The sequence below is a fragment of the Dichotomopilus funicola genome, assembly GCF_033296635.1.
Source record: "Dichotomopilus funicola strain CBS 141.50 unplaced genomic scaffold C8A04scaffold_10, whole genome shotgun sequence".
In the NCBI taxonomy this organism is placed as follows: Eukaryota; Fungi; Ascomycota; class Sordariomycetes; order Sordariales; family Chaetomiaceae; genus Dichotomopilus; species Dichotomopilus funicola.
The window spans coordinates 266,067-290,069 of NW_026944031.1; the positions used below are offsets into that span (position 1 = coordinate 266,067).

Consider the following 24,003-nt stretch of genomic DNA (forward strand, 5'->3'; position numbering starts at 1 on the left):
CCCCAACCTCACGGGCTTATGAGTGACATCAACCGCCACTCGTCTTTAATGAATCTCACCTTTGCGGTACAGCATTCAAACCGCGAAGATTTTATATGTGATGACTTTACCATCCGACAGCTACGAACCGGTCCAGTAATTGATGAACTGAGATTATATCCAGCCGGTTTCACTCGAGCTTCAACCGCTTACCGACGAGGCTGAACCGACCTAGACACGCAGCAAGTGGTTGATTATATCGCAATCGTGCCTTTCTCACCTCTCCCCCAAAACGGCAGAATCACCCACGGCAAAACAAGGGGTGGAAATAGTTGAATCTAGCAGAACTCACGAACTACTAGCCAACAGGGACAAAACGAATCTCACACCAATAATCCTCTCATCTCAACCACCCAAATAAAAACATCATGGCCCAGCCCCAGCCTCAACAGCAGCAACAAGACCAACAACCGAAAATCCCCACCAGAAAAGAAGCCGAAGACGAATCTGTCGTGCCGGTCCCGCAAGCTGGCGACCGGGCCCCGTCGTTGGGTGATAAAGTCCACTTTCCGTCGGATAAACCGGTGTTGGTGGTGTTTTTGAGGCATTGTGGTTGTCCGTGTAGGTCTTGTTTCTTTTTTATTATACCTTGCTCGGGCCGTTCTTCTCGGTATCACTTACCCAAGGATGTCTCTTGTTGCCACCTTCTCCCCACTAGCAGTACCTTAGTTTATCTTTTCCCTTTCAACTGTTGTCTATCTTCTGTTATGAGGGGAGTTTATAAACTAATATACTGTGATACCCATCCCGACAAACAAACAAACAGTCGCAGAAAAAACCTTCAAAATCCTCTCCAACCTCTCCAACCACCACCCCGAAATCCAATTCGTCGCCATATCCCAGTCAACACAAGAAGACACAGATAAATGGCATGTACCCCCCAACTCCTCCCCTCAAATCCCCCCCCAAAAAAAAACACCCAACCCCCCCTTACAAGACGAGACTAATCGCGAGGGGGAGAAAACAGGATCGTCCAAGTAGGAGGGGAATGGGACGTCCTCGTGCTCGCAGACCCAGATCGCACGCTGTTCCATGCTTGGGGTCTAGGGCTCAGTTCGACGTGGTATGCGCTTAATCCTGTGGCGCTGTGGAATACGTGGAAGTTGGGGACTGATGAGGGGATTTGGTATGATATTTCCCTTCCCCCTTATTTATTTTATCTTCCCCAGGCCCCCTATTTTCTTCCCTTTCTTCGTGTTTTCTTTCTCCTACAAAAAAGAATAGAGGAAATCAACACGGACTAATCAAACCCAGGAACCGGAGCTCCAACAGCGGAAGTAGATGGCAGATTGGCGGTGCCTTTGCCGTGGATCGGGATGGGTTGGTGACGTGGGCGAAGCCAGCGCAGAGTGCGGATGAGGTGCCGGATTTTAAGGAGGCGTTGAGGGCTTTGGGGGGGAGATGAGAGATGAGTTTGAAGAGTGAGGGTGGTGGTGTGAGGATACAATGTGGGAGAGATGGGAAGGGTCGGTGTTAGTTTGGTGGGGGAGTTGGGGGGATTGTGATGTTTCCCAGACGGGCCAGGGTCCCGCATCCAAGTAGTAAACTTTCTCGAGTGCTTATGCACCGAGTATTACACCTGCAGTTTTTTTTTTTTTTCCGAATTGGGACTGGATGCGAGGGCACCGACTTCTCATACTTTCGGCGGCTCACCCTGTGATGCAGGCAACTCTAAATCACGACAAACGGAATGCAAGAAAGAGAGCAGGCGTTGCACTTTAGCATTTATATATACCTCTCCTCTCAAAACTCAGGTATACCATCATCATATTGATCACTCTAAAATGTAAGTTCCTAAAGCCTCTCCTCGCTCAAGTTAACATTGGTAAATATTCCCTCTAAAGTGTTCTAATCCTACGATGGACTTTGCCAGCCGTTTTCTAACTAAAAAAGCCAGCTATCTCCCAACCAATAAGCCTAATAACATTATTCTTGTCAATTATATAGTTAGCCTCGGTAAAGTTGTTATAAAACCCAGGTCTGTGTCGTCGTTAGTGTTTGAGAAGAGGACGTCTTCTACGGGATGGATATAGCCGTTGCTGGGGATGTTAAGGTCTTTGAACAGCTTGAATGTATATTTTGAAACAGGTCTCCAGTTATTATATATCCTTATCATCATGCTTCTTGCTTACCCTATCTACCCTGTAACAATTACAGGTATTTTGATAGTTCTTCTTTGTTCGGTTGCTGCTCAAATGTGGAGATTTGTAGTGTGCGAACCCCGCCGAGCACCTATCCATGACGTTGTGCGCTTCCAAGGAAAGGAAAGAATGGTCCAGCCGGCACAAGGTGTTAGCAGGAAGGAACCTCCGAGGTTGCCTTCTCATGTTTGTTGTGCGTCGCGCTGCGATTGGCTGCGCTCCCCGACGGCTTCGTTGCGTCAATGTTCTGTTTTGTCGTCCAGGCTCCTCGCAGCCGCTCGCCCCGACACGCTGTTTTTCGTGAAACACTCCGACTACATGTACCGAACACCACGACCTGACGGGTCTCCGCAGGCCATTCTGTCGGACGGTCGATACAAAACCCATCCGCGTTGGTAAATTTTCTACTATGAACTGGGGATTTACCGAGGAGCGGACCCGCCGCTCTCTTGCTGCACCATCCAAGGTTGTGCAAGCGAAGCTCCCGGGCGCTGTTGGAGACACGGGTGCAGGTCAGTCATCAACAAAGTTTCATGGAAGCGGATGACTGTTAACTTATATCAAGCACAGAGCTTTTACAGAACCACCAAGAGCAGTATCCAGCGAACGAGAGCCTCACCCAAGAAGCAGCACCCGTGCCGACGGCGAAGAGGCAACTCGAAAGCGATCCGTCGCCAGCAAAGAAGGCCCGGTTGACGCGAGCAGACGAACAGTGGCTTGGAGCCCAGAAAGCAGAACAGGTAGACAAAGTATATAGGCATCCCCCGATACAAGCCAACCACTAACAGAGGAGGTCACGCAGACGAATTTACGACATCCTCGGCCTCGACCTCGGTTAAACGCTTCGTTCCTCAAGGAGTTCGTCGATCCAATCGGCCCGTACCCCGGTCTCGGGTCTATCCACACCTTTGTGTCCAAGTGGCTCGAGTCTGTCGGATCAGACCGGGGAAAACATTGCCTGTCGGATAGCCATCTTCACCTTTCAAACCACGGCCCGGTTTCGAGGCGGCTCACGAGATCGGCGCCGGAGATGAGTTCCACACGGGGTGCGGATGGCTTTGTAGTGCCGGCGGTGCCGGCTTCCTCCAGGTCGCGTATATCCCGAATCGATTCCGGGGACGACTTCAACCGATCCCTGGCTTCTAGTACAGGCAACCCCCGCCATCCACGATACCGTGAAACCAGCCTACTACTCAATCACATTTATATCCGACACCCAGCTACACCGCTCCCGGACCTCGTTACCGGCTGCATCGACTCAATTCGCGCTCAGCGGGACTCCCCTGGGCTTTCGCCCGATGAGCTGAGCCAGGCAATATACCAACTGGACACCCTTGAGGAAGGATGTGACGAAGACCAGGTAGCTGGCCTACTTAATAATACGGCATTTCCGAACACCACAACCGATACAATGTATGGGCCTGGTACAGGCTTGACGAGCAACTCCGGCACGCTTATAGCCCAACATCTCGTTCCGATTACTCCTACAAGTCCATACCGAGTTTCACAACCCAAACCAGACAAGCTATATGGATACTCGGGGCGGATGACAGGAGCATTTACTGAACCGCAACTACTCGCCAAAACCATGCTCCATCCAAAGCACCCAGATTATGCGACTGCTACGTCTAAGGCTCTCGATTTTCCCTTCTTCGTAGTCGAATTCAAAGCCGCTGGAGGTACACGAGGTGACCTCTGGGTTGCTACAAACCAGTGTGCGGGCGCTTCAGCAGCCTGCCTTAACGTTGTTAGTCAACTTAACTGGGCGCTTCAAAAGTACCAGAGCACAGAACGTATTGACAACTTGTGCTACAGCGTAGCTGTAGATAACAATCTTGCCAAATTATATATCTCATGGAAGGAAGACGATCGGAGCTATTACTTTCAACGGATTGGCACGTTTCTGCTCTCACACCCAGAGGGCTTCAAGGACTTTCGTAAACAGGTACGAAACATTCTTGATTGGGGAAAGGGCGCGCGCCTGACGCAGATTCGGGACGCCCTGGACATCGTTCTTGAGGGAAACAGGAAGTGCGCTTCCGAGGCGGCGAGGTCTCGCCCCTCACCGTCTTGATGGTTCCGTAGCCAGCGGGGGTCAGTAGACAACTACCAAACACCACTGTATTACCACAATTCAATAGCCTTTATCCAGTTTGAGAGTGTGTTATAATTAGAGACAGGGTGTTGCTAGTTCGAATGAACTGGGAATATGATGCTTAGGTGGCTTAAGAGTTGACAACCTAGGAATCAACGAATACATTCTCCATGGTCATGGCTAGCTAGCTACTGCGAAAACAAAACAGGATCGTTCCAGACCACATCGCGTCTAGATACACTTGTTGATGACTCCTGGCCATGCGAGGGACAGCCGAACCCCTGGGTTTAGAAATCAGACGACGGCTAATTGCGGGCGGACTGACGTCCTGAAAGCTACCCCTAAGCTCAAGTGATGAGGGAAGGGGGGGGGGAGATCTAGTGTAATTTTGCGGAAGGAGCCACATCCGACGGCGGTGTGTGCCTTGTCACATACCCGACCCAAGTTCTAGAGTACTACTATCACAACCTTCGAAACACCTCCTCAACAGCCCCCGCCACACGTTCCACAATCTCACCCACCAACCTCTCCGAGATCGTATATGCCGGCATAATCATAATATGATCCCCCCTCCCACCGCCCGCACACCCCTGACCATGATATACCAGCACCCTAAACCCACCCACCGCCACCTTATGCACCCTCTCCGCAATCCCCAGCCCAGGCTCAAACGGCTCCTTCGTAACCCGATCCTTAACAAACTCCACCCCCCAAAACAGCCCTTTCCCTCTAATATCCCCCACGTTCGGATGACTCCCCAGCCTCTCCCGCAGCAACCTGCCCAACAACTCCCCCTGGACACGCACATTCTCCAGTAACCCTTCCCTTTCCACAGCCCGCTGCACCACCAACGCCGCGGCGGCCACGACCGGGTGATTTTGATATGTATGCCCATGCGTAAACACCCTACCACCACCATCCCGCTCCATCGCGCCCGCCACCTTCCGCCCGACAAGCAGTGCCGAAGCAGGTTGATACCCACCCGCAAACCCCTTCGCAATAGCCTGGAGATCGGGCACGGGCACCACACCCGCCGGCTCTTTACCCTCGCCCTGCCACGCATGCAACCATCCCGTCCGGCCCATCCCACACATGACCTCGTCAAAAATCAGCAGCGCGCCGTGTCGTTCACAAACGGCTTTCATCGCCGCGAGATAGCCCGGTACGGCGGGTACACAGCCGAGGGCGGCGCCGACGACGGGTTCTAGGACCACGGCTGCGACGGTTTGTGGGCCGAGGGTGGTGAATGTGGCTTCGAGTTCGGCGACCTTTTCGGCGATGTAGGCGGGCCAGTCTGGGGTGGAAGAGGAGGAAGAGGGGAGTTGGCGATAGGGGTTACAGGGTGAGATGTGATGGAAACGGGTGGGGGAGAGCAGAGGGGAGAAGGGCGCGCGGCGGGCGTGGTCTTGGAACGGAGTCGTTAGTATTCTGAGAGTGGAAGTATGGGTAATTTGAGTACGTACGCCCGGATACAGAGAGAGCCCCTATTGTGGTCCCATGGTAAGAGTCGTGTCGGGCAATAAAGTTGGTCCGTTCTGACTGCCCCTGCCAGCGAAAGTACTCGACCGCGAGCTTCACCGCGGCCTCCATGGCCTCCGACCCTAGACCTCCTTTGTGAGCCTCCACTTAATAAACCAAGAGGGAGGGAGATAACGTACCGGATGACATGACATAAACCTTTTGCATCTCGCCACCCGTGCTCTTGATGAGCCAGTCAGAGAGCTCCTGAACCGGTGGCGTTTGAAAGTGAGCATACGAGGCGTATGTGGCCGACTTCATCTGGGTGTTCACAGCCTTGATGATATCAGGGCGGCCGTGTCCTAGGCACGCCACGCCAGCACCGCCGCAAGCATCGAGGATCTTAGGACCATTCGAGGGATACCAGTAGTGGCCTTTTGCCTTTTTCAGAACGGGGAGCCCTTCCAGGGGTGTTTGAGGGCGGCTCAAATCTGAGCATGACTCTGTCACGTCCTTCCCAGTTTTAGATCGGGAACGGCCGGGCACGAGGGGTCGACAGGAAAGAACTTGGCCCATTATGTCGAGGAGGGAGCGGGCAAACGGCAGTAGAAAGGTCAACGATGAAGGTGTGGTCGCTTTGGTCGCAAAGGTACAGTTCAACGGCCCCCCACGAAACCAAAAGGCCTCCTCGCCCTTATATAAGTGACGGGCGAGGTAGCCTAGTTCAGCCATGACACGCACATGAATCTTGCTTCCTCTCTCAGCGGTGGGTTCCCGGTAGACTATTGGCCGTCGAAACCCTGCCCTACCGTTAGGAACATTGCCGCATTTCTGCCCCGGCAGTCACGCCAACGCGTGCTCAAAACGGCTTCTGCCGGGGGACGGTGCGGACATCAGTCCACTCTCGTTGTGCGAGACGGGAGTGACTGCAGGATCGCCCCCAAACGGGCGTGGGTCGACCTAATGCAATCGATGTGGGGGACGCGGACGAGCTCTGGGCCGCAGCTGTAAAAGCGACGTAACCTCCCTCACGCGGAGATCCCGCAGGGGGTGTTTCCCTCATCCACGTTGGACAGCAGCAACGCACACAGTGGCGAATCGAGGGCCTTGCCCGGCCTGGTCGATGTTCTCGAAGGACTTGGCAATGCACGCTCTGCTGCACTGCTATGTATGAAGCACCCCACGCAGCAACGACCATATTTTGTGGCGCTAGCCCGGTTGGCAGGCGAAGAAGCCAAGGAGAGACGATGGGGAGCGTGGTGGCCCTGGGAAAGGTCGAACAAGGAAGGGGGAGGGTTGTCAAGGCGGGCCCAAGCTTGTGTGCTCCGTCGCAATGGCAGGCTCGTATGTTGCCCAGCGTGCCCTTGGTCATCCTGGAATGAAGGACGGCCAACCACCCGCGAGCCCGCAATGCCCGCCTCACTAACTTGAGAACCACACAATCACCGGGCCGGTTGGGACGATCCAGGGCTGGGAGGGAGCCGACAGGCGGTGGACGAGCCAGTGCCAGTTGTCACCGACCTTGTATCCCGAGGGTCCCGTAGCAGCGCGGCAGTTCCAGTCTCCGAAAGAGCAAAAAGAGAACAGCCCCGAAATCTGGAAGTGGCCCTGCCGACGGGAGGCCGGGATGCCGAATCCGGGGACGAAGGTGCCCACGGAATCCCTTCCTGTGGAACCCTTTCCCTTATTTCCGTGGACGGGAGAGTGGTCTACGCGCTCAACGGGCCGTTACGCAAGCGAGATCTCGTTGGATGGTATTTCCCAAACTACCGTGTTTTGATACCTCAATCACACATTCCGGCAAGCCTTGAAGTTCGAGAAGCAGGGCGGCAGCGGCGGGTGGGCGGTCGAAGAGGGTGGATATTGGCTGAATGCAAAGTCAAGGACCTGATGGGGAATCGTGCAGGGGCGGGTAACATTCCAAAGATTTATTGATTGGAAGGGAGAGATGAAAACCCGACCTCGAACCCAATCCGGCCATGGCAGAAAGCCGAAGCTGCCCATGGAGGAATTCGATGAGGGCGAAGAGCGAAAGGAGGTGAATGGAGGGACAGAAAACGTTGGGAAAGGACACCCTCACTCCCTGTACCATGTATGTACCTGTAAGCTGGAGCTGCCTCCTTCCTTCCAACGGTCGAGCATGAGGGAGCGCAGCCAATCGCAGCGCGCCGCACGACAAAACGAGAAGGCAAGCTCGAAGGTTCAGCTGTTCCTTCCTGCCAACGCCATCATGTTGTCTTTTCCTTTTTTGGAAGCACAATCAAAACTTCAAGTCGTTGAGACAAGGTCGACGCCCTGAGCTGGGATTTTGAGGGAATAAAAAAGAACTCAAGTCGATGCCCCCACTGCGCACAAACGGCCGAGCTTGGGGGTGAGGCCGGACCCGAGTGCCCATGTCTGTTTCCTCGGGCCGAGAAAAGTGTATTTTTTGGACTCTCGAGGAATCGCGCAGGGGCTTCTTTCGCAAAAATACAATACCCTCAAAACTCAGGTATACCATCGTCATAAAGATCATTCCAAAACATGATTTCCTGAAGCCTTTCCTCACTCAAGTTGGCATTGACCAAATGTTCCCTCTGAGGCGTTCTGATCCTCCGGTGGACTTCGCCAGCCGTTTTCCAGCCAAAAAAGCTAGCCATCTCCCAATCAATAAGCCCAACAATCCTGTCATTGTCAACTATGCAGTTAGACTCGGTAAAGTCGTTGTGCATGAAACCCATGTCTGGGTCGTTGTTGGTGTTTGGGAAGAGGATATCTCCTTCCAGGGGATGGATACGGCCGTTGCTGAGGATGTTGGGGTCTGGGACGATGTGGGAGCGAACTAGACGTCCATCGGTGGGCTTTACTGCGTGTAATTGTCGAAGTATTTCCCGTGCCTGCTGCTTAAATGCTTCCTTTTGGCCTTGCCATAAGTACGACCATGCGACGGCCAAACTAACGCCCGGGAGTCTTTCCTAGACCAGCACCTGGCGACCATCGATCTGCCGAAGCGTTAGAGACGTAATGACGAAGCGAGAAAGAGAGAGAGCAAGCACCTTTCCAGCAAAGAACATCTCTGGCACTCTAACGTCTTTCAGGACGCCCTTGGCAATATCAACAGCCCGCAATTCATTGGCATCAGCGTATGGGTAGTCAATCTCTGTATGCTGGCCATTCCCCGGACTGTGAAGATGGCTAGACTTGACGATGACGCTGCCCAGGGCAAACACGTCGCGGCCGCCCTCGTCGGCGGGGTAGATCCTGACAGACCCATTGCAGGGAGCAACAACCGACGCCTAGTATTCTAGAGAGACTGGGGATTGGGAGTTAACGTGCTGGGGATCGACGCGAAAGTCGTCTTTTCTGGGGAAGTATCGGCCGTAGAACGGCACATCTGCGTACCGGTCGGTGGCGGGGATGTTATCCGGGTTCGCTACGTATGGGTTCATCATGAAATTGAAGCCAAGTTTGAACGGGATGGGTGAGAAGCGGTAGTTTGGCGATGCAAGCTATTCTATTCAGCGAGACCGGGAACTGATTTCGGGCCCGAGTGCCAGTCTCTTTTTCTCGGCCCGAGAAAAAAGTACATTTCTCGGGACGTCAGCCAAGCCAACACACCAACACCCCCACGCGCTCACATTTTCCCTTTCCAAGCCGTTTCTTTTTCCGTACCCAATTTGTCCTCTAAAATAGTTACAAGAAAATTATTACTCAGACCGAACGCCAAACCGCGAAGAACCCGAGGAAGCTGAATTAGACGCAAAACCACGCCATGTCAGGGCATTCGGTGATTACATAGTACTTAGTAGAGTGGTAGTGTGTGGGGGGGACATGGACATATTCAGCTGGCATCTACTCACCGACTTCAAGCCCGCCAACAAACTCACATTCCGGCCGGCACTGTCGTACTCGTACCGTGCTGTGTTACAAGCAAAAGGACGGCTCGTTTCATCAAGTCACCGATTTTCACGAGGCCACATCATCAGCGTTGGGGGTCACCGCCCCGTCGGTGTTGTCGCTGAGAAGAGTTTGTGTGGCCCCCTTTTTCCCCTTTGCCAGGGAAATGGTGGAAATAACGTGAGTAAGATAGATGGAAGATGGAATATAGCAAGTTATGCTGTCCTACCAGCTACTCGATAAGTTGATGCCATAATGCCTAGACCCTCGGCCGCCACAAATACCAACCGCCAAACGAGCGCAAAGAACCGCTCTGCAAGAATGCCTGCCAACGCCCCCCTATTCGGAGAGCAGCGTTAAAAAACAAGTAAAGGCGAGTAAGTGGTGTGGTGTTGCCTCGGGACGGTGACAGTGACGGTGATGATGCATGAGAAGTGATGTGGGATATGAAGAGAGGGGTGATGAGAGTGAAAGTGTAAAAACAAAAACATGACCTCGTAGCTCCGTAGAAAACCGAATCAGCCAAGCATCATGCATTCCATCCATCCATCCGTCGAAGGGGAGAGAACGAGGATGCACCCCAGGGGGCATACCAAATCAAAATCGCTGGGAAAAAGAAAAACACAAAGCCCTGCCCGCCATCACATAACCTGCATCTCATCTCCATTTCCTGGCCCCATCTCGTGCTAGAGAATGTGACGCCACCGGAAAATAAGGATCGTGACATTGGGGTTGGAAACAAGGCCTGCCGGCAAAGAAGATGATGGCCCATAACAGTGAAAAAGTGGCTCGGCCAGGGCAAAAAAAGGCTACCATCCACCCATACTCCCCTCCTCCATCCCAAGCAACAGCGAAGTATCACAAACAGCCGACCCGAACTACCAACAAGCCAAGCAGCCAAGCCAACCGGTGAGAGAGAAAAAAGAGAGCCAGGCCAACCCACTAAACGGCACATGGAAACGGAATTTCTCCACCCGTCCACCGGCCTGCCTGATCCTTTCTTGATCACGCAGGGAGAAGAAGCAAGGGAAAACAAAAACAAAAAAAAAAAAAACCCCAAAAAACAAAGAAGGCAGATCAAACAGTGTTGCGGCGCGGCCTGGCGTACTAAGCGCTGCCGCTAGCCGACAAATCGCCGTTAGATGCGGGTTGGACTTGCTTGCCGTGCCCAACAGGCGCATGGTAACTGCCGATGCTTTGGAACCCCCTATAACAAAACCGTTAGCTGAATGCTATCTAGGGGCGTAAGTAAACAGGGGAAAACCACATACTTGGTCAGATCAAACCCGCCCTCATCCTCATCACCCGCCGGGCTGGGAGGCTCGTCCGCCGGCGTGCGGCTGCTCGGCCGCGTGGGACTCGGCGGTAGAGGTGACTTGCTCCGGGGCGGGCTGCTGCTTGGCGCGGGCGGAGGAAGAGAAAGGCTACCGCCGGGGTTGGACGGCTTCGACGGGCTCAAGTCGAAAGGGGCGTGGACGGGCTTAAGCGGGGTGCTCCCAATGTCGGCGTACTTCCAAAAGGGCGCGGGGGACGAAGTCGGCATGTGCTGGCTGGGCCGTTGTGCAGTGCTGGGCGGGGCCAGCTTGGGGTGCACCCGATGCGGCGCGGGGGTGACAAAGGACGCACCGTCGTCTTGCAGGTACGACGATGTGAGGATCGGTGACCCGGGAGCGTTCTCCACCAGGCCCAGTCCGCTTGCCGTGTTGTTGAGTTTGCGCCCGCGCGGGAGCGGGCTATCGTCCGTACCGGCGCCGGCTTCGTCCGGTAGCGGTTTTCGCATCGGGCGCACAGGAGTTAGGTGTGAGTCGCGCAGGGACGAACGGGGCTGGGGTGACCCTGACGGCGACACCTTGCGTTTGCGCGCGGAGATGGGGTCTCTCGCGGCCATGTCCCGGGGGCCCGAGGTGATGTAACTCAGCTGGCTGGGGGACGACGGGTTTGAGGAACCACGGTGGCCGCCGCGGCCGCCGCGCCAGGCCGTGCGGAGCATTTCCTCGCGGGATTCAGCGACAAGTTGCCACTTCATCCCCTTTCCAGGCTCGTCCGTGGATCGGGCAATTTTCTCGAAGGCCTTATTCAATGACAGATTGTGCCGGATCGAATTCTGTGGCGGGTTAGCTCCGTTTGTGTCATAGGGCGTGCGCGCATATTGGAGAAAGACCAAAAGCAAGACTCAGAAGCAAAGACTCGGAGATGGGTAAACACAAACCTGCCAGCCAGTAGCGGGCTGATACCGATAGTAGGCATATCGCGTTTGAATGTAATGGTAAATCCCGGCGAGGTTGAGCTTCTGCTCTGGCGTATTCATAATAGCCTGAGTGATCATTTGCGCGTAACTGAACTGGGGCTTGATATGCTTATTCTCATCTAGGCTCAGATCGACGTCGCTGCTGCTCATCATCAATGGGCCCGCGGAATGGTCAACAAGCGGCGTCTTAGCTGCCGCGCCAGCACGGCCGCGAGCGGCAGACGGAGGAGTCCCGGGCCGTTTGTAGTCGGGAGGCGCAGGCGCGAGGGGCTTCTGCGAGCTCTGCCCGCGCGACGACTTGGTGGGCGAGCTCGAATGTGCGCCATCGCCGGACGGGAGAGGGTGGCGCGTCGGGCGCGCGGGGGCTGCCGAGGGCTCGGGCTTGACAATACCGGCCCGCTCGAGATATGGCTGCGCGATCTGAAGCGGGCCGAGATCGATGGGAAGGACAAACATCATCTCCACGCCACCAATCTCCAGAACCTCGCCGCTCCGCAGCGGTCCAGCTTGGCCCGCCTTCCACTGCGTGCCATCCACCTTCAGAGAGTTGCGCCCCTTCACAAGCAACCACCACTTCTCCTGGTCTCGGTTGAAGTACACGACCGCATGCAGGCGCGAGACGAGCTTGCTGGGGCCAAGGTCAATGTGTATCGCATCAGGATCATCGGCATCCTGGTCGGCGCGGGCTTGCGCAGGCTCGGACGAGCGCCCAATGTTGACGGTGAGCCTCGTGATGTAGAAGGTCCAGTCCAAAGCGGAGATCTTAGCATACGCTTTTACCCCCTCCCTGTTCGACTCGTGGATGCTGTTGGAGTGGTCCTTGCTCGCTTGGACCTGTGTCGCGGGCGCGACTAGATGCTGGGAGACACGGGTCACTAGCTGGTCGTCATCTTCGATTGCGGATTGATCGGCAAGATGCGACGAGTCGCCTTCGTCAATCAGTTCGGAGTTGTCGGCAGTGTCGGTAGCGTCATCGTTCTGATCCCAAAAAACATCAGCTTGAGCTTTCGACAATGCGACCAAAAGCCCGTGTGAAAACGAGCTGGCGATTGCCACAGCACAGGGGGAACCTTGAGCTCGAGGGTGCGCGCGCGACCAGGGACGAGGGCGTGGGCGGGGAGCTTAAGCAAGCAAAAACATATCCTTACCCTTCTGCGCCGCTTCGAGGGGCGAGTGGGTGACGACGATTCGGCGATCGCATCGCTGTGAAGATCCCTGCGGGCGCGTTGAGCGCGTTTTTGAGGCGTGGGCATCTTGTGGTTGCGCTAGACCATCAGGTCGAGATCGTGGTGGTAAAAGAGGGGCTGGCCGGGGAGTTTGGGGTGGTGTGTCGAATCTCGGCGAGTGAGGTTGGAGGCGGCGCTTTTGCCCACAATCCACACACACGAGCAAAGAGCGTTGGAGCTGTCGCTGAATGCGACACGTGAAGTATAGCTTTGCGCGCAGTGTCGGAGGAAGATATACTATAACCCTAATCGATCCTAGTATATCGTAGTGGGTGGGATGTCAATGAAATGGCGTTTTCGGGCGACTGGCGGCCGGGAACCGTGTGCGATTGCGGGTTGGAAAGAGCAGGATGGGGAGAATTCCCATTTCAAGTTGTTTAATTGACTTGGGGATTTTCGCGCCTTGAACGCGAGGGAGGTCCGGAGGGGTTGTCGGCCAATCATCAACTACCATTTTCTGGGATTGGTGGGGCAAGAAGTGGGCATTCACGTGTTTCTGCAACGGCGTGCGGCGAGAAGCTCGTCATTCAACCAAGGGAACTTGACTCGATCCGGAAGAATGACAACTCCCAAGCTGGGTGCTTGCAGTGCGCTGCAGTTGCAGTGACTTGCCCGAACCGTGCTTCACTCTTCAGTCTTTATATCATATCTTTCTATCTGTTCGCATTTCTGAAAAAGACCAGATAATCCAAAACACACCCATCCAAGACATGCTCAGGAAGCACTTACGGGTCCTTCCATTGAGTTTGAGGTTCTGAACATTTGTCACGACCCACTCTCCAAGCCCCCCCCACCTCTTCTCCCAGCCTCCCCTTCTTCCACCAGCTCAAGGTCCCTAGAAAAAAAGTCAACAAGAGAACAGGAACAGGCGGGACATGCAAGGTTCAGCGATTTCTCGAACAATGCGGTATCCGTATTCCGTGCATCAACCCATGCAAGCCCGGAGTCTCGTCATGTACGAAATAGTTAGTTACAGAACAGAACTTGCGTTCATTTTGCGTCACCTGAGAGACAAGACAAGCCCGATCCAGATTAGTCCGCTGCATCATGCACGGCGGGAATATTGGTTCGCCACATCTATTTTGTTTGTGCGGCCAGATGTATGAGCTCCGTATGACCTCGGTGCCTTTCTTCCCACGAGTTCCCCTTCACACCAACTCTTTCGGATTGTTCTCGATAGAAGCCAGGGATCACCGACGGATTTCCCAGCCACCCCGATTGACAATCACGACAAGACAAGGCCCTTGGGATACCCTGAAGGATGGCAACCAAGAACGGATTTGTGAATATCGCTTGCAAATGTTTACTTATCTTCCGAAATAGGTTGGTTGCCGGCATGTATGCTACACCAGCCATCGTCAATCAAAAACCCCCGCTCCCCCACTAGATCCATCCCACAATTCAAATGCAAAAAAAAATACGAAGAAATAACAAGCATTCCAAAAGTGAAGAGTGAAGATGTATTCCATTGATGCATTACCAACACCAAACCCAACCGCCGGCCAACCAACCAACCAACCAACGTCCCATTCCACCAGATCGAGCAAGCAATAGCAACAGCGACAGCAACGTTCAGCAAACAATCTTAAGACCCCTCCTCTTCTCACTCCAAGCCGTGCTTCCAAGCCGTGCTTCTTCTTTTTCTTTTTGTCTTTTCAATCCACCCATGACCACCAACCAACCCAACCTCCTTTCCCACTTCCGTCGACAGAAAAATGCCGTGAATACCATCCGTTCTCATCTCATCATGTACATACATGCTCGTAAACAGCTCCAACTTTTTTTTACTGCCTCTCGTACTTTTTTCTGAACCGGCCCCCATGCTATGAGTTGATGAAGTGATGAGTGAAGTAAGCGGAGAACAAAAGAAAAAGCAAAAAGAACAACAGAAACAGGAAAAGATGATAAAAATGAGCAAAAATAAAACAAAATCAAAACATCATGTTCATCCATCACCTTGACATCCGCCGTACTTTTGTGCACGTCCAACTCCATCCAACCGCCCCGGTATATTTACAATTCCCCTCCAACCATTCATACTTCAGACCTACATCCAGTTGGCCACGCAGCTCTAGACCTTCTCCGAGGCGAAAGATAGCGAGCGAAGGGAGAGTTGGGTAGGAAGCTTAAGCGCTCCCAGCTGCGCCGCCCCTCCTCTTCGGGTTGCCCCTCCCAGCCGGCTTCTTCCCACCACCGGCACCACCAGCCTTCTTTTTCTTCTTCTTGTCCGTGCCCTCGATATACCGCACCAACTCATCAATCGTCCGACTATCCATCGACGGCAGCGGTGACGGCCCGCCCGCCAGGTCGCCCGTAACACCACCACCAGGCACCACAGCAGGACCCCCACCAGCCGCGGCACCGCCCGTGGTGCCGACGCTAACGCCACGCGAGGCGAAACGGTAACCCGCGCGGGCGCGGCGCGCCTGCAGGTCCTTAGCCTGTTTCGCGATGGACACGGCGTTGTGGGTGAGCTGCTCGAGCCAGTGCTCGGCTTCCTTGGTGTTCTTGTCGTCTGGGCCGAGGGCGGTGCGGAAGATGTTGAAGCTCTCGCGCATGCGGTCGACGGCGGCCTTGGCGTCCTGGTCCAAGGCCAGGGCCTGGGCTAGCTGGAAGAGCAGCGTGGCTGAGTTGATGGACTGCCGGCCGAAGACCTTCTCGCACACGCGGAGGGATTCTTCGAACCAGCGGCGCGATTCGTGGTAGGCTTTGAGGCTCTGCAGCATCACGGCGTAGTTGTTGGTGGTGGTGATGGTGTCGGGGTGGTCCGGGCCGTAGATGACCTTCCAGATGTCGAGGGCGTGCTTGGCGTAGCCGAGCGCGAGCTTGCTGTCGCCGCGCTGGTGGAGGAATAGGCTGAGGTTGAGGTAGTTGAGGACTGTCTCAGCTGAGTCAAGGCCGACGGTGCGCTCGGCCACGATGGCGGCCTTCTTGGCGAGCTCGACGGCGGCGTCCTTTTGTTCGAGCTGGAAGTACAGTTGCGAGAGCGTGTGGTACATTTGCGCGACCTCCGGGTGCACGAGACCGTAGATCTGCTCGTGGAGGGACAGGGACTCCAGGAGTAGGTCCTCGCCCAGCTTGCGCTGGTTCTGGTAGATGGAGAGACGGCCGGCCTCAAGAGCCTCCTCGGCCAGCGTACTACGCGGGCACGAGTCCTTAATAATGGGCACGATGTTGACAAAGTCATCGGGGCTGAAGGTGTGAGGCGCCACGACGGGCGACGGGGTGTTTGACGGCGAGCTCTCCCGAGCCTTCTTGTTCTTCTTTTTCTTGCTGCTAGCGCTTGTGCTGGTGGCCTCGGCTTGGGCGTGGCCGTTGGTTTGGGGAGCAGATACTGGGTCGGCCTCGGTGAAGCGGAAGTTCTTGATCTGGATCTGCAGACCAAGCTTCTGGCTGATCTCACGGAGCAGTTGCACACGCCGGACCTCGGTCGACCAGTTTTCGGACAGGGCGAACCTGAAACGGCGAGCAACTTCTCCCCGGACCTCTTCCCTGAGGCTCTCGGGGGTGACTTTCTCGAAGGCGAGGTCGGCCTCGTCAAAGAGGGAACGGTAAGACTCGTCAACCTCAGCCACCGGCTTGGGGTTCAACTCGGCGCCCAAGAGGCAGTTGAAGAGGTGAGAGTAGCAAGACGAGGTAAGCGCTAGCGGCAGCGTCTTAAGGTACTTGGCAGCGACATGCTTGAAGGCCCTGGCAATCATCTCGCGGACGCAGACATCGCGGAGGCATTGAAGGCGGCTGTTGTCGCTAAGCGACGCCAGCTTGCCGAGGTACCGCAGGTTGATACCACGGCGGTGCAGGAGAGATGTGAGTGACCGGCCGTCCATGGGGAAGCTGATGTCCGACTCGCTGAGATCCCGGATGAGTGAGGGGATGACGCTGTCGCGCAGATAGGTGCATGCGTCGCGGACCTCTTGCTCGTCCTTAGCCATTTCCGCCTTCTCCTCGTCCGTCTGCGGGTTTTGGCCGCTGAAGACATCCGGGTTGAGCGCGAACTTGAAGGCAGACATGTCTATCCGGTCGTTGTCCGGCTTCTCTTCCTCCTTGTCCTTCTTCTCCTTGCTCACCTCCTTTTTAGTCTCCTTGGTCTCCTTCTTCTCATCACCCTCCTCCTCCTCATCGTCTTCCTCTTCGCTTTCCTCCTCACTCTCTTCCTCGCTTTCTTCTTCGCTATCGTCCTCGCTGTCCTCGTCGCTCTCCTCTTCACTTTCCTCGGCCTCCTTCTTGGGCTTCTCGGCCTTCTCGGCCTTCTCAGTCTTCTCAGACTTTTCCTCCTTGGCACCATCCTTGGCACCCTCGGCCTCACCCTGGCCCTTCAAAGCGTTGCGCTTCTGGAGCTCGGCATTGACGAACTCGCGAGCCTTTTGCTTGCCGAGAGCTTCCACAAGCTCGTGGCGCAGGATGGGCATCCGGTGGGGGTACTCAGCACCTTCGAGGTCGCTGTCCTCCATCCAGGCGATATCCAGGGGCGTGATACGGTACAAGTCCAAGACATACTTGCGCCCGTCTGTGCCGAGAAGGCCCTTCATTTCAACGCTAGCCTCTAGGTCAAACCGCTTGTTATCCTTGTCCCACACCGGGTGTTTCTTGACGCGCAGGGACTGAGCGAGCTTCTCGAAGGAGGGCGCGAAGCTCTGGTCGGCAACAACACTATCTTTGCCATCCAAAGCGCCGTAGTGGATCTGGTTCTCACCAGGCTCGGGCTGCTTGAAGATGCCCGGGACGATGCTCTGACCGACAATGCGCTTGCCCATATAGTCGACGACGATGGTGCCGGGGGTGTACAGGCCGTCAATGTCGAGCTGGTTCACGAGCTTGACACCATGGACATCCTTGCCAGTAGCAACCCGCGCAGCCTCATCGCCACCCTCGGTCGTGAAGGTGCCGACACCGTCAGCACCGAAGGAGAAGAAGACGTTGTTGTAGACAAAGATCTGCGCGTCCCGGCCCTCGGTAGGGTTGAGGGGCGCAACCTCGCCACGGGCTACGAGCACCGCACCGCGGGCCGCAGCATCGTTGTAGTCGGCGTACAACTTGGCGAGCAGCCGTTCCCGGAAAACGCGGTCCTGGATGCCGTCCTTGGGGAGTTCTTTGGCGGATTGGAACTCCTCGTTCCAGTCCCGCAACGAATCCGTGTTCTCGGCGCCGCTTAGCAAGAAAGTCTCCTGCGGCCGGGTCGAGTCGGAGATGTGAGCGAGCAGTGGCGATGTCGCGGAGGGAACGATCCAGGGGGCCGAGGGGACGGTGTTGCCGATCTGGAAGGTCGCCAGGGGCTCTCTGGTGCTCGTAAACTGCTGGAGCTCGTTAAACGACTTGGTAAACGAAGGTGAGATCTTGTCGAGAAGGGTGAATAGCGAGTGAGCCGAGGCACCCTTGGCGTCCGTCCGGGCCGTCGGGTTGAATTTGTCCTTGTTAGAGTTGCTGATGAAGAACCCACCGGCGTGGGCTGTCACCTGGAACTGCTCGCCCTCGTTCGTGGTAATGGCTAGGTAGAGCAGGTGGCCCTTTTGCCGCCACTGAGCCGGAGGCGGGTTCCATGGGGAGAGGGTGATCTGTTTGACAGTCTTGGGAGCAGGCGGTAGCTCTTTCGGAAGCAGGACCGAGAGGCTCGGTGTTGATGTGAAATCATAGGGCTGAACCTCCTTCTCAGCCTCCTCAGCCGCCGCAGCGACGATATCATCGTGGATCGAGGCACCGGCGAGAATGCCCAACGCGGTGTCGGTACGATCCCCAGCGGCCCCAATCAGTTCCCGGATCCGAATAAAGTGAATTCTTGCCTCCTTCTCCGTGTAGGGGTCCTGGATGACGTGCAGCTCGGAGCCGGCGGCAAGGCCCTCGACGTCGGAGACTTGGACAAAGTCGTTGATACGTTGACCGTTGTGTTCGAGGTGGAAGCAGGAATATTGCACGGCTACCGGGTGCTCGATGACGGATTGCCGAATCTCGTGGATTTGCTCGAGAGGGGATACCTGTGTCGCTTTAGAATGTGACTCTTTTCCCCCTTTGTGCGTGCATTTTATTGCCTGCCATAACGTACCGGGAGCTCCATCGGCTCATTGTCGTGCGGGAGCACGACCTTGACGACGAACGGGGCATCTGGTGGGCGAGTTAGAGGGGGTGTCCAGCGGGGTCGTAGGGGTCGAGTCGAATTGGAACGAACCATCAGGCAGCTCGGCACTATCCTCCTCCGGCTGTGATTCCTGGACATCGGTGGTGGGTGCGTCCTGCTCGACAGGAGCTTCGGAGTCCGGGTTCTCTGGGAGCAAGGTGAAAAAAAATGTGTTAGTCGCGGGGTTTAAGCTGCGGCAAGTGGGGGTAACTTTTAGGCGGAAAAAGGAACGATGCGGGCACATGCACATACTGGCAGGGGCGGCGGCGTTGTTAGAGGGTGTGTCGGCCATGTTGATATATGTTTCCGAGGTATAGTGGGATACAAAACGAGGTACTACAGATCGCGGCCCAGCCAAGGGTTCAGACCTGCTCTAGGTTGGGGCAAAGAAAAAAAGGTAAAAGAGTTCGTAGCGCAAAGGAGTGGCGAAACGAACGAAGAGACCGTATTTACGATCCCAGGTAAGAATCAAAAGGTCCAGATAGCCTTCCAGTCACCTGGGTCGAACAGTGGTTTTCCGGAAAAGTGTTTAAAGTTTTGGTGTTTTATCGAGATTTTTTTGCAACTTTTTTTTGGCCGGTCCGAGCCGATTGAATGGTGGGGTGGGCAGACCGGTAACCAGACTCCATTGTGTGGGAGTCCCGCCAGCTCCCCATAGACCCCTGCAACATCACACCGAGCCACCCGAGATCGCGTGAACAGCATGAATTCTCATAAGTGAGAGATTATTGGGGTGATCTCCTTCTCGTCCCTTTGCTGTCTTTTATACCCGACCGCAATTGGTGAACGCAAAGAAAAAACGACTGCAGTATGAAATTTCGGCGGATCAAAGCCCCATTCAGATCCCGCACACCCAAAATATGAAAATTACCGGACATGTACTGGCACAGAACATTGAAACAGAAATTCGAGCTCCCGAGGTTGTTGTAAGTGGGGTACTGTGCAAGCCGCCACGGACTACCGGGCGCACGGCCCAGGTCCCTGGCTGCTTGGCCGGCCGCCAGGGTTTGTTGACTTTGAAGGCTCCGGGCCAATGAGGCGCCGTGGTCCGAGTCCTAATTTGGGAGCACGTTGTCAGAAGTCAACAACGCCTTTCATTCACAAATCACGTCCTCACCATCAATCCCATCATCTTCATTCACACTTATCAACATCCTAACATATCCAATTATACAGCTGCGGCTGCCCATCACGGACATCTGAAGGGCGCGACCGCTAGAAGGGCCGATGGAGCCCCAAGCTTTGGATTATCGAGCATCGTCAAAACATTGCGGTAGCGCAAAACACGTTAAACAAAGCATCGGTGGTTCATTGTTATCAGCTTCAGAGCCAGCGCAGTCATGGACGGCCACGAGGTGCCACCGCCTTCTGCGACCGCTGCTCGCTCATATTTCCGCTCTTAGGAAGGAAAAGGAGCGGAGGACGTTCGTGCAAGTTGGAGCGGTTTCCGGTTCGATATCAACTTCACGACCGGCAACAAAATCTCGAAGGAACGTGTTGGGAAAACGCAGTTATCCGAGCTCTGATTCAGACTACAAAGACGAAAGAAAGACCTATCGAAAATACTCCAGGAAAACATCCCGCAGAAGAAGATCATCATCATCGAGCGACCAGTCAGCGACGCCCCAGCGGAATGTTCAAAGGCAACGCCGCCAGCCGGGCCCTAAGGGGCCCCAAGACGTCGTGTTGCCGACACCTTTTCTCCGCCGTGTCCGGAACCACCAGCTCTCTTCACCAGCCAAGGCTCCGTACGACGCTCATGAGGAAGAGCCGGTCCCCGCAAGCAGCCGTTGTAGTCACAGCGGTGGTAGCTGCAAGACGAAATGCGCCTACGCGGTGGAGTTAGCTGGGTTCCGGCCTATTGTCGATTCTGCTAGGCACGGCTTATACGAGTCCGTTTTCAAGTCGTTCGATGCCATTTTGAGGGTTACCTCTCCCCGGGGAGGCCATACGAAAGGACCCAGGTCGCTCATGGCCATGTGTCTACGGAAAGTCCCGGCTTACATTGCGGGGATAGAGGAGTGGGAAAGGCAGGAAGCCGAGGAGAATGGCACGAAGGCGGCCGTTCAGGGTGCTGGGATGTCGTTCAAGATTTACTCGGAGCTTGAGTCTCTCGGCGCGGTGGACGGATGGACTCATCTGTGCCTACTCTTGCGGGCTCACGCAGTTCAGATTATTCGAGACGCTGTGGCGGAAGAGTTGATGGAGGATCTAGTGACTGGCCTGTTCGTACGGGTATGCCTCGAGTACATGCCGTCAACGGAGTGCACCGATCTCATCGAGACCTTCGTTGTCCGCCAATACCCGAAACCTGTGTCTCCCGATGACGACTTATTCGCCTCCTCCGCGCTTCGGCCGCTCAGTACTCTCCGGGCTTGCGATCCCACGGGGAAATCGATTCTGCCCCGAATCCTCACCAAACTTTTCGCCAACGACCTACTTCCCGTCGACTGGGTGTTGAATAAGACCTTCAAGGCCTTGTGGCCCTCGACGATCCGGCATATTACGCATACCAAACCATGTGACGCTACTTTAGGCTTTACTATCACTACCCTTGAACTTCTCTGCGCCCTTGCCTTCCCCAGGAAACCACGGGGTGTACCTCAGAAACGCCTTCAGGGGAGACCTCAATTAACTTTAGTCAGTGCCATCGCGGCTCTTGGGTCCGTTATTCTCCTGAGCGAAGAGGGGTCAGCCGAGACCACGGAAACCCCAACAATTACCCGTACTACCATTATCCAACGAAGAATCCGATACATCACATCAACATTCTCCGCCAATCTCAAACGTCGCAAAGCCCCCACGCGCAAACTAGGTGTTTATCTCTTAGCACTTTGTTCTCTCCTCTCTCTTTCGGAACTCCCAGCCTCCTCCTCCGAGACCTCCACCGCGCCAGCCTCGTCTACTGTGGAGGCAGCCTGGGCAAACGTCCAAAGCTGCCACAATGATCCCGCACTCCTACTCCAATACGACGCCACTACCGCCCTCATGAGCGCCATGGCCCACCACTGCAGCCGTGGCACCGGCCTCCCCCCTCATTTCTATCTGACACGGTTTTGTGACAAGCTCGAGACTCTGGGGCTCCCTACCAATGCGCTATCTAACATGCGCGTGGATGGCGCGCTCAAGTTGGCCGAGCTTACCGGAGACCTGAGGGACTTGGAGATGGCCGAAGGGCTCCGGAAGAAGCAGGTCACGGAGCCTGCGCAAATTACACCGGCAAGGTCTGGAGGAAAAGGGAGAAAGCCAAAGTCATTTTCAGGGATACGGTGGGATGATGGGATCAGCGAATGGTTGGCTGCTACACCGGGCTCGGAAATTCGTGCTGCCCCTGCGGACAAGCTCCGTAGAAGCTCCCGGTTTATAGCGGAGGACGACAACAACACGGAGCGAAGCGAGTCGGAGGCGAGTGTGGATGGAGACGACACCGATGTCGACCACGACCAACAGCCCACACCGGACGAGAGCGACACCTCTAGCACCAACTCCGACACAGACTCGGAGGGCGAGGATAACGAAGAGGAACATAACGACACGACACTCTCGCCCAACACCGAAGCATCACCTGTCTCCAATTGCGTCTCAGATCAGTGTCTCGAACCAAACCCCGCCTCAGAAGCCGAACTGGAGTCAGACAACGAGCCAGAACCGCCGCTCAAACCTAGTTCTCCCCATTCCAGCCCCTCTGGAAAGAAGCAGGCATCCATACCAAAACCATCCGCCCCCACACCACCATTGCCACAAGGCAGTTTCCTTGCGGCTCGCCCGCGCCGTCTCTCCCGCCCTTTCACCATCACGCGCGCCCGCGACGAGCTAGCGTTTGATACCATTACGACGACAACCACCACAACGGCCTTCACTCGCAGTATCGGCCCCAGCGGTACCGGTCGCAGCAGCATCACCTCTACAAACACCAACCGAAGGCGTACGATTGGCCACATAGCCAGTAGTAACGGTCCGGATGTAGAAAACGAGGAAAACTGGCTCGGCCGCAAAAAGCCGGCACGGTTCGTCCGACCGGCCAATCCCGCTCGTCGTGGGCCTGTGGCTACGGATACTACTACGAAGACGGTACCAGTGCCAAACACCACTAAAAGGAAGGTGGTCGCGCAGGCGGACAATAACAATAACAGGAGGAAAAGAGTGGCGCGAGCCTCACTTGTGTATATGCAGCCAAACATTGGCGTCCGGGTACGGAATAGAGAAGGGGGGAACGAGAAAGGAGACCTGAAGAGGCGGAAATCGGAGGGTGTTGTTAGGCGAGTCGAATTAGATGTGGATGGGAGTGATGATGAGTTGAGTTTTATTTAACGTCAAGGCAAAGGAATAATATTGGAAGGCTAGGTCTGGATACCTTAGACGGGGTGTGGGGATTATGGATTTGGGCATCGATCAGGGTAACACATAGCCATATTGTTGGGTTTGCTGGTTAAGATTTCGATACGAAGTACTTGTTCTCTTTTATTATTGGGGGAGTGATATCATGGGGTGTTGCTTCTTGGCCTGGAGAAAAGGGGAGAAGCATAATTGGCTGTTGACTACCGCCGCGACGCTGGCTCATTGCTAGTGGAGCGCTTATCGAGAGTGTAGGTTACGGGTATGGACTACGAATATGGGACACAATAAGATGCTGCACGGAATAGCACAAATCACTTCTGTGACGAAGTGAAGTAATATTGAAGGCAATACCATGGGACAACATTTACCCGTCATAATAATAGCCGCCCAGGCCAGGCCTGGACAGGCTAAGCCAGACAACGAAGGGGGGCTAAGAAGAGACGAGAATAGGATCAGACGTGTTAGAGAAAGAC

At 55.2% G+C, this 24,003-nt stretch overlaps 7 protein-coding genes across 7 annotated transcripts; 3 read left to right on the forward strand and 4 right to left on the reverse strand.

Moving 5' to 3' along the window:
• Positions 1-407: 407 nt before the first annotated feature.
• C8A04DRAFT_25998 (uncharacterized protein) lies at positions 408-1,444 on the forward strand (the record flags this gene model as incomplete). The annotated part of the gene is made up of 3 exons (XM_062779769.1): positions 408-565; positions 1,007-1,165; positions 1,294-1,444. The coding sequence occupies 3 exons, from the start codon at positions 408-410 to the stop codon at positions 1,442-1,444; spliced, it is 468 nt and encodes a 155-aa protein (XP_062639552.1).
• A 1,145-nt stretch (positions 1,445-2,589) lies between these two features.
• Positions 2,590-4,254, forward strand: C8A04DRAFT_35169 (uncharacterized protein; the record flags this gene model as incomplete). Its single annotated transcript, XM_062783069.1, has 2 exons — positions 2,590-2,692; positions 2,969-4,254. 2 exons carry the CDS (start codon positions 2,590-2,592, stop codon positions 4,252-4,254), a joined length of 1,389 nt encoding a protein of 462 aa, XP_062639553.1.
• Positions 4,255-4,736: 482 nt separating this feature from the next.
• Positions 4,737-6,309, reverse strand: C8A04DRAFT_9951 (pyridoxal phosphate-dependent transferase; the record flags this gene model as incomplete). The annotated part of the gene is made up of 3 exons (XM_062785696.1): positions 4,737-5,680; positions 5,739-5,876; positions 5,934-6,309. The coding sequence occupies 3 exons, from the start codon at positions 6,307-6,309 to the stop codon at positions 4,737-4,739; spliced, it is 1,458 nt and encodes a 485-aa protein (XP_062639554.1).
• A 1,904-nt stretch (positions 6,310-8,213) lies between these two features.
• C8A04DRAFT_35171 (kinase-like domain protein) lies at positions 8,214-9,161 on the reverse strand (the record flags this gene model as incomplete). The annotated part of the gene is made up of 3 exons (XM_062783070.1): positions 8,214-8,627; positions 8,769-9,008; positions 9,045-9,161. 3 exons carry the CDS (start codon positions 9,159-9,161, stop codon positions 8,214-8,216), a joined length of 771 nt encoding a protein of 256 aa, XP_062639555.1.
• Positions 9,162-10,716: 1,555 nt separating this feature from the next.
• C8A04DRAFT_35172 (fork-head transcriptional regulator 2) lies at positions 10,717-13,110 on the reverse strand (the record flags this gene model as incomplete). Its single annotated transcript, XM_062783071.1, has 4 exons — positions 10,717-10,816; positions 10,881-11,713; positions 11,819-12,835; positions 13,006-13,110. The coding sequence occupies 4 exons, from the start codon at positions 13,108-13,110 to the stop codon at positions 10,717-10,719; spliced, it is 2,055 nt and encodes a 684-aa protein (XP_062639556.1).
• Positions 13,111-15,209: 2,099 nt separating this feature from the next.
• Positions 15,210-19,484, reverse strand: C8A04DRAFT_10054 (clustered mitochondria-domain-containing protein; the record flags this gene model as incomplete). The annotated part of the gene is made up of 5 exons (XM_062776451.1): positions 15,210-17,119; positions 17,231-19,052; positions 19,121-19,179; positions 19,244-19,339; positions 19,445-19,484. 5 exons carry the CDS (start codon positions 19,482-19,484, stop codon positions 15,210-15,212), a joined length of 3,927 nt encoding a protein of 1,308 aa, XP_062639557.1.
• Positions 19,485-20,419: 935 nt separating this feature from the next.
• On the forward strand, positions 20,420-23,503 carry C8A04DRAFT_9944 (uncharacterized protein; the record flags this gene model as incomplete). The annotated part of the gene is made up of 3 exons (XM_062785691.1): positions 20,420-22,771; positions 22,886-23,117; positions 23,337-23,503. The coding sequence occupies 3 exons, from the start codon at positions 20,420-20,422 to the stop codon at positions 23,501-23,503; spliced, it is 2,751 nt and encodes a 916-aa protein (XP_062639558.1).
• Positions 23,504-24,003: the final 500 nt, after the last annotated feature.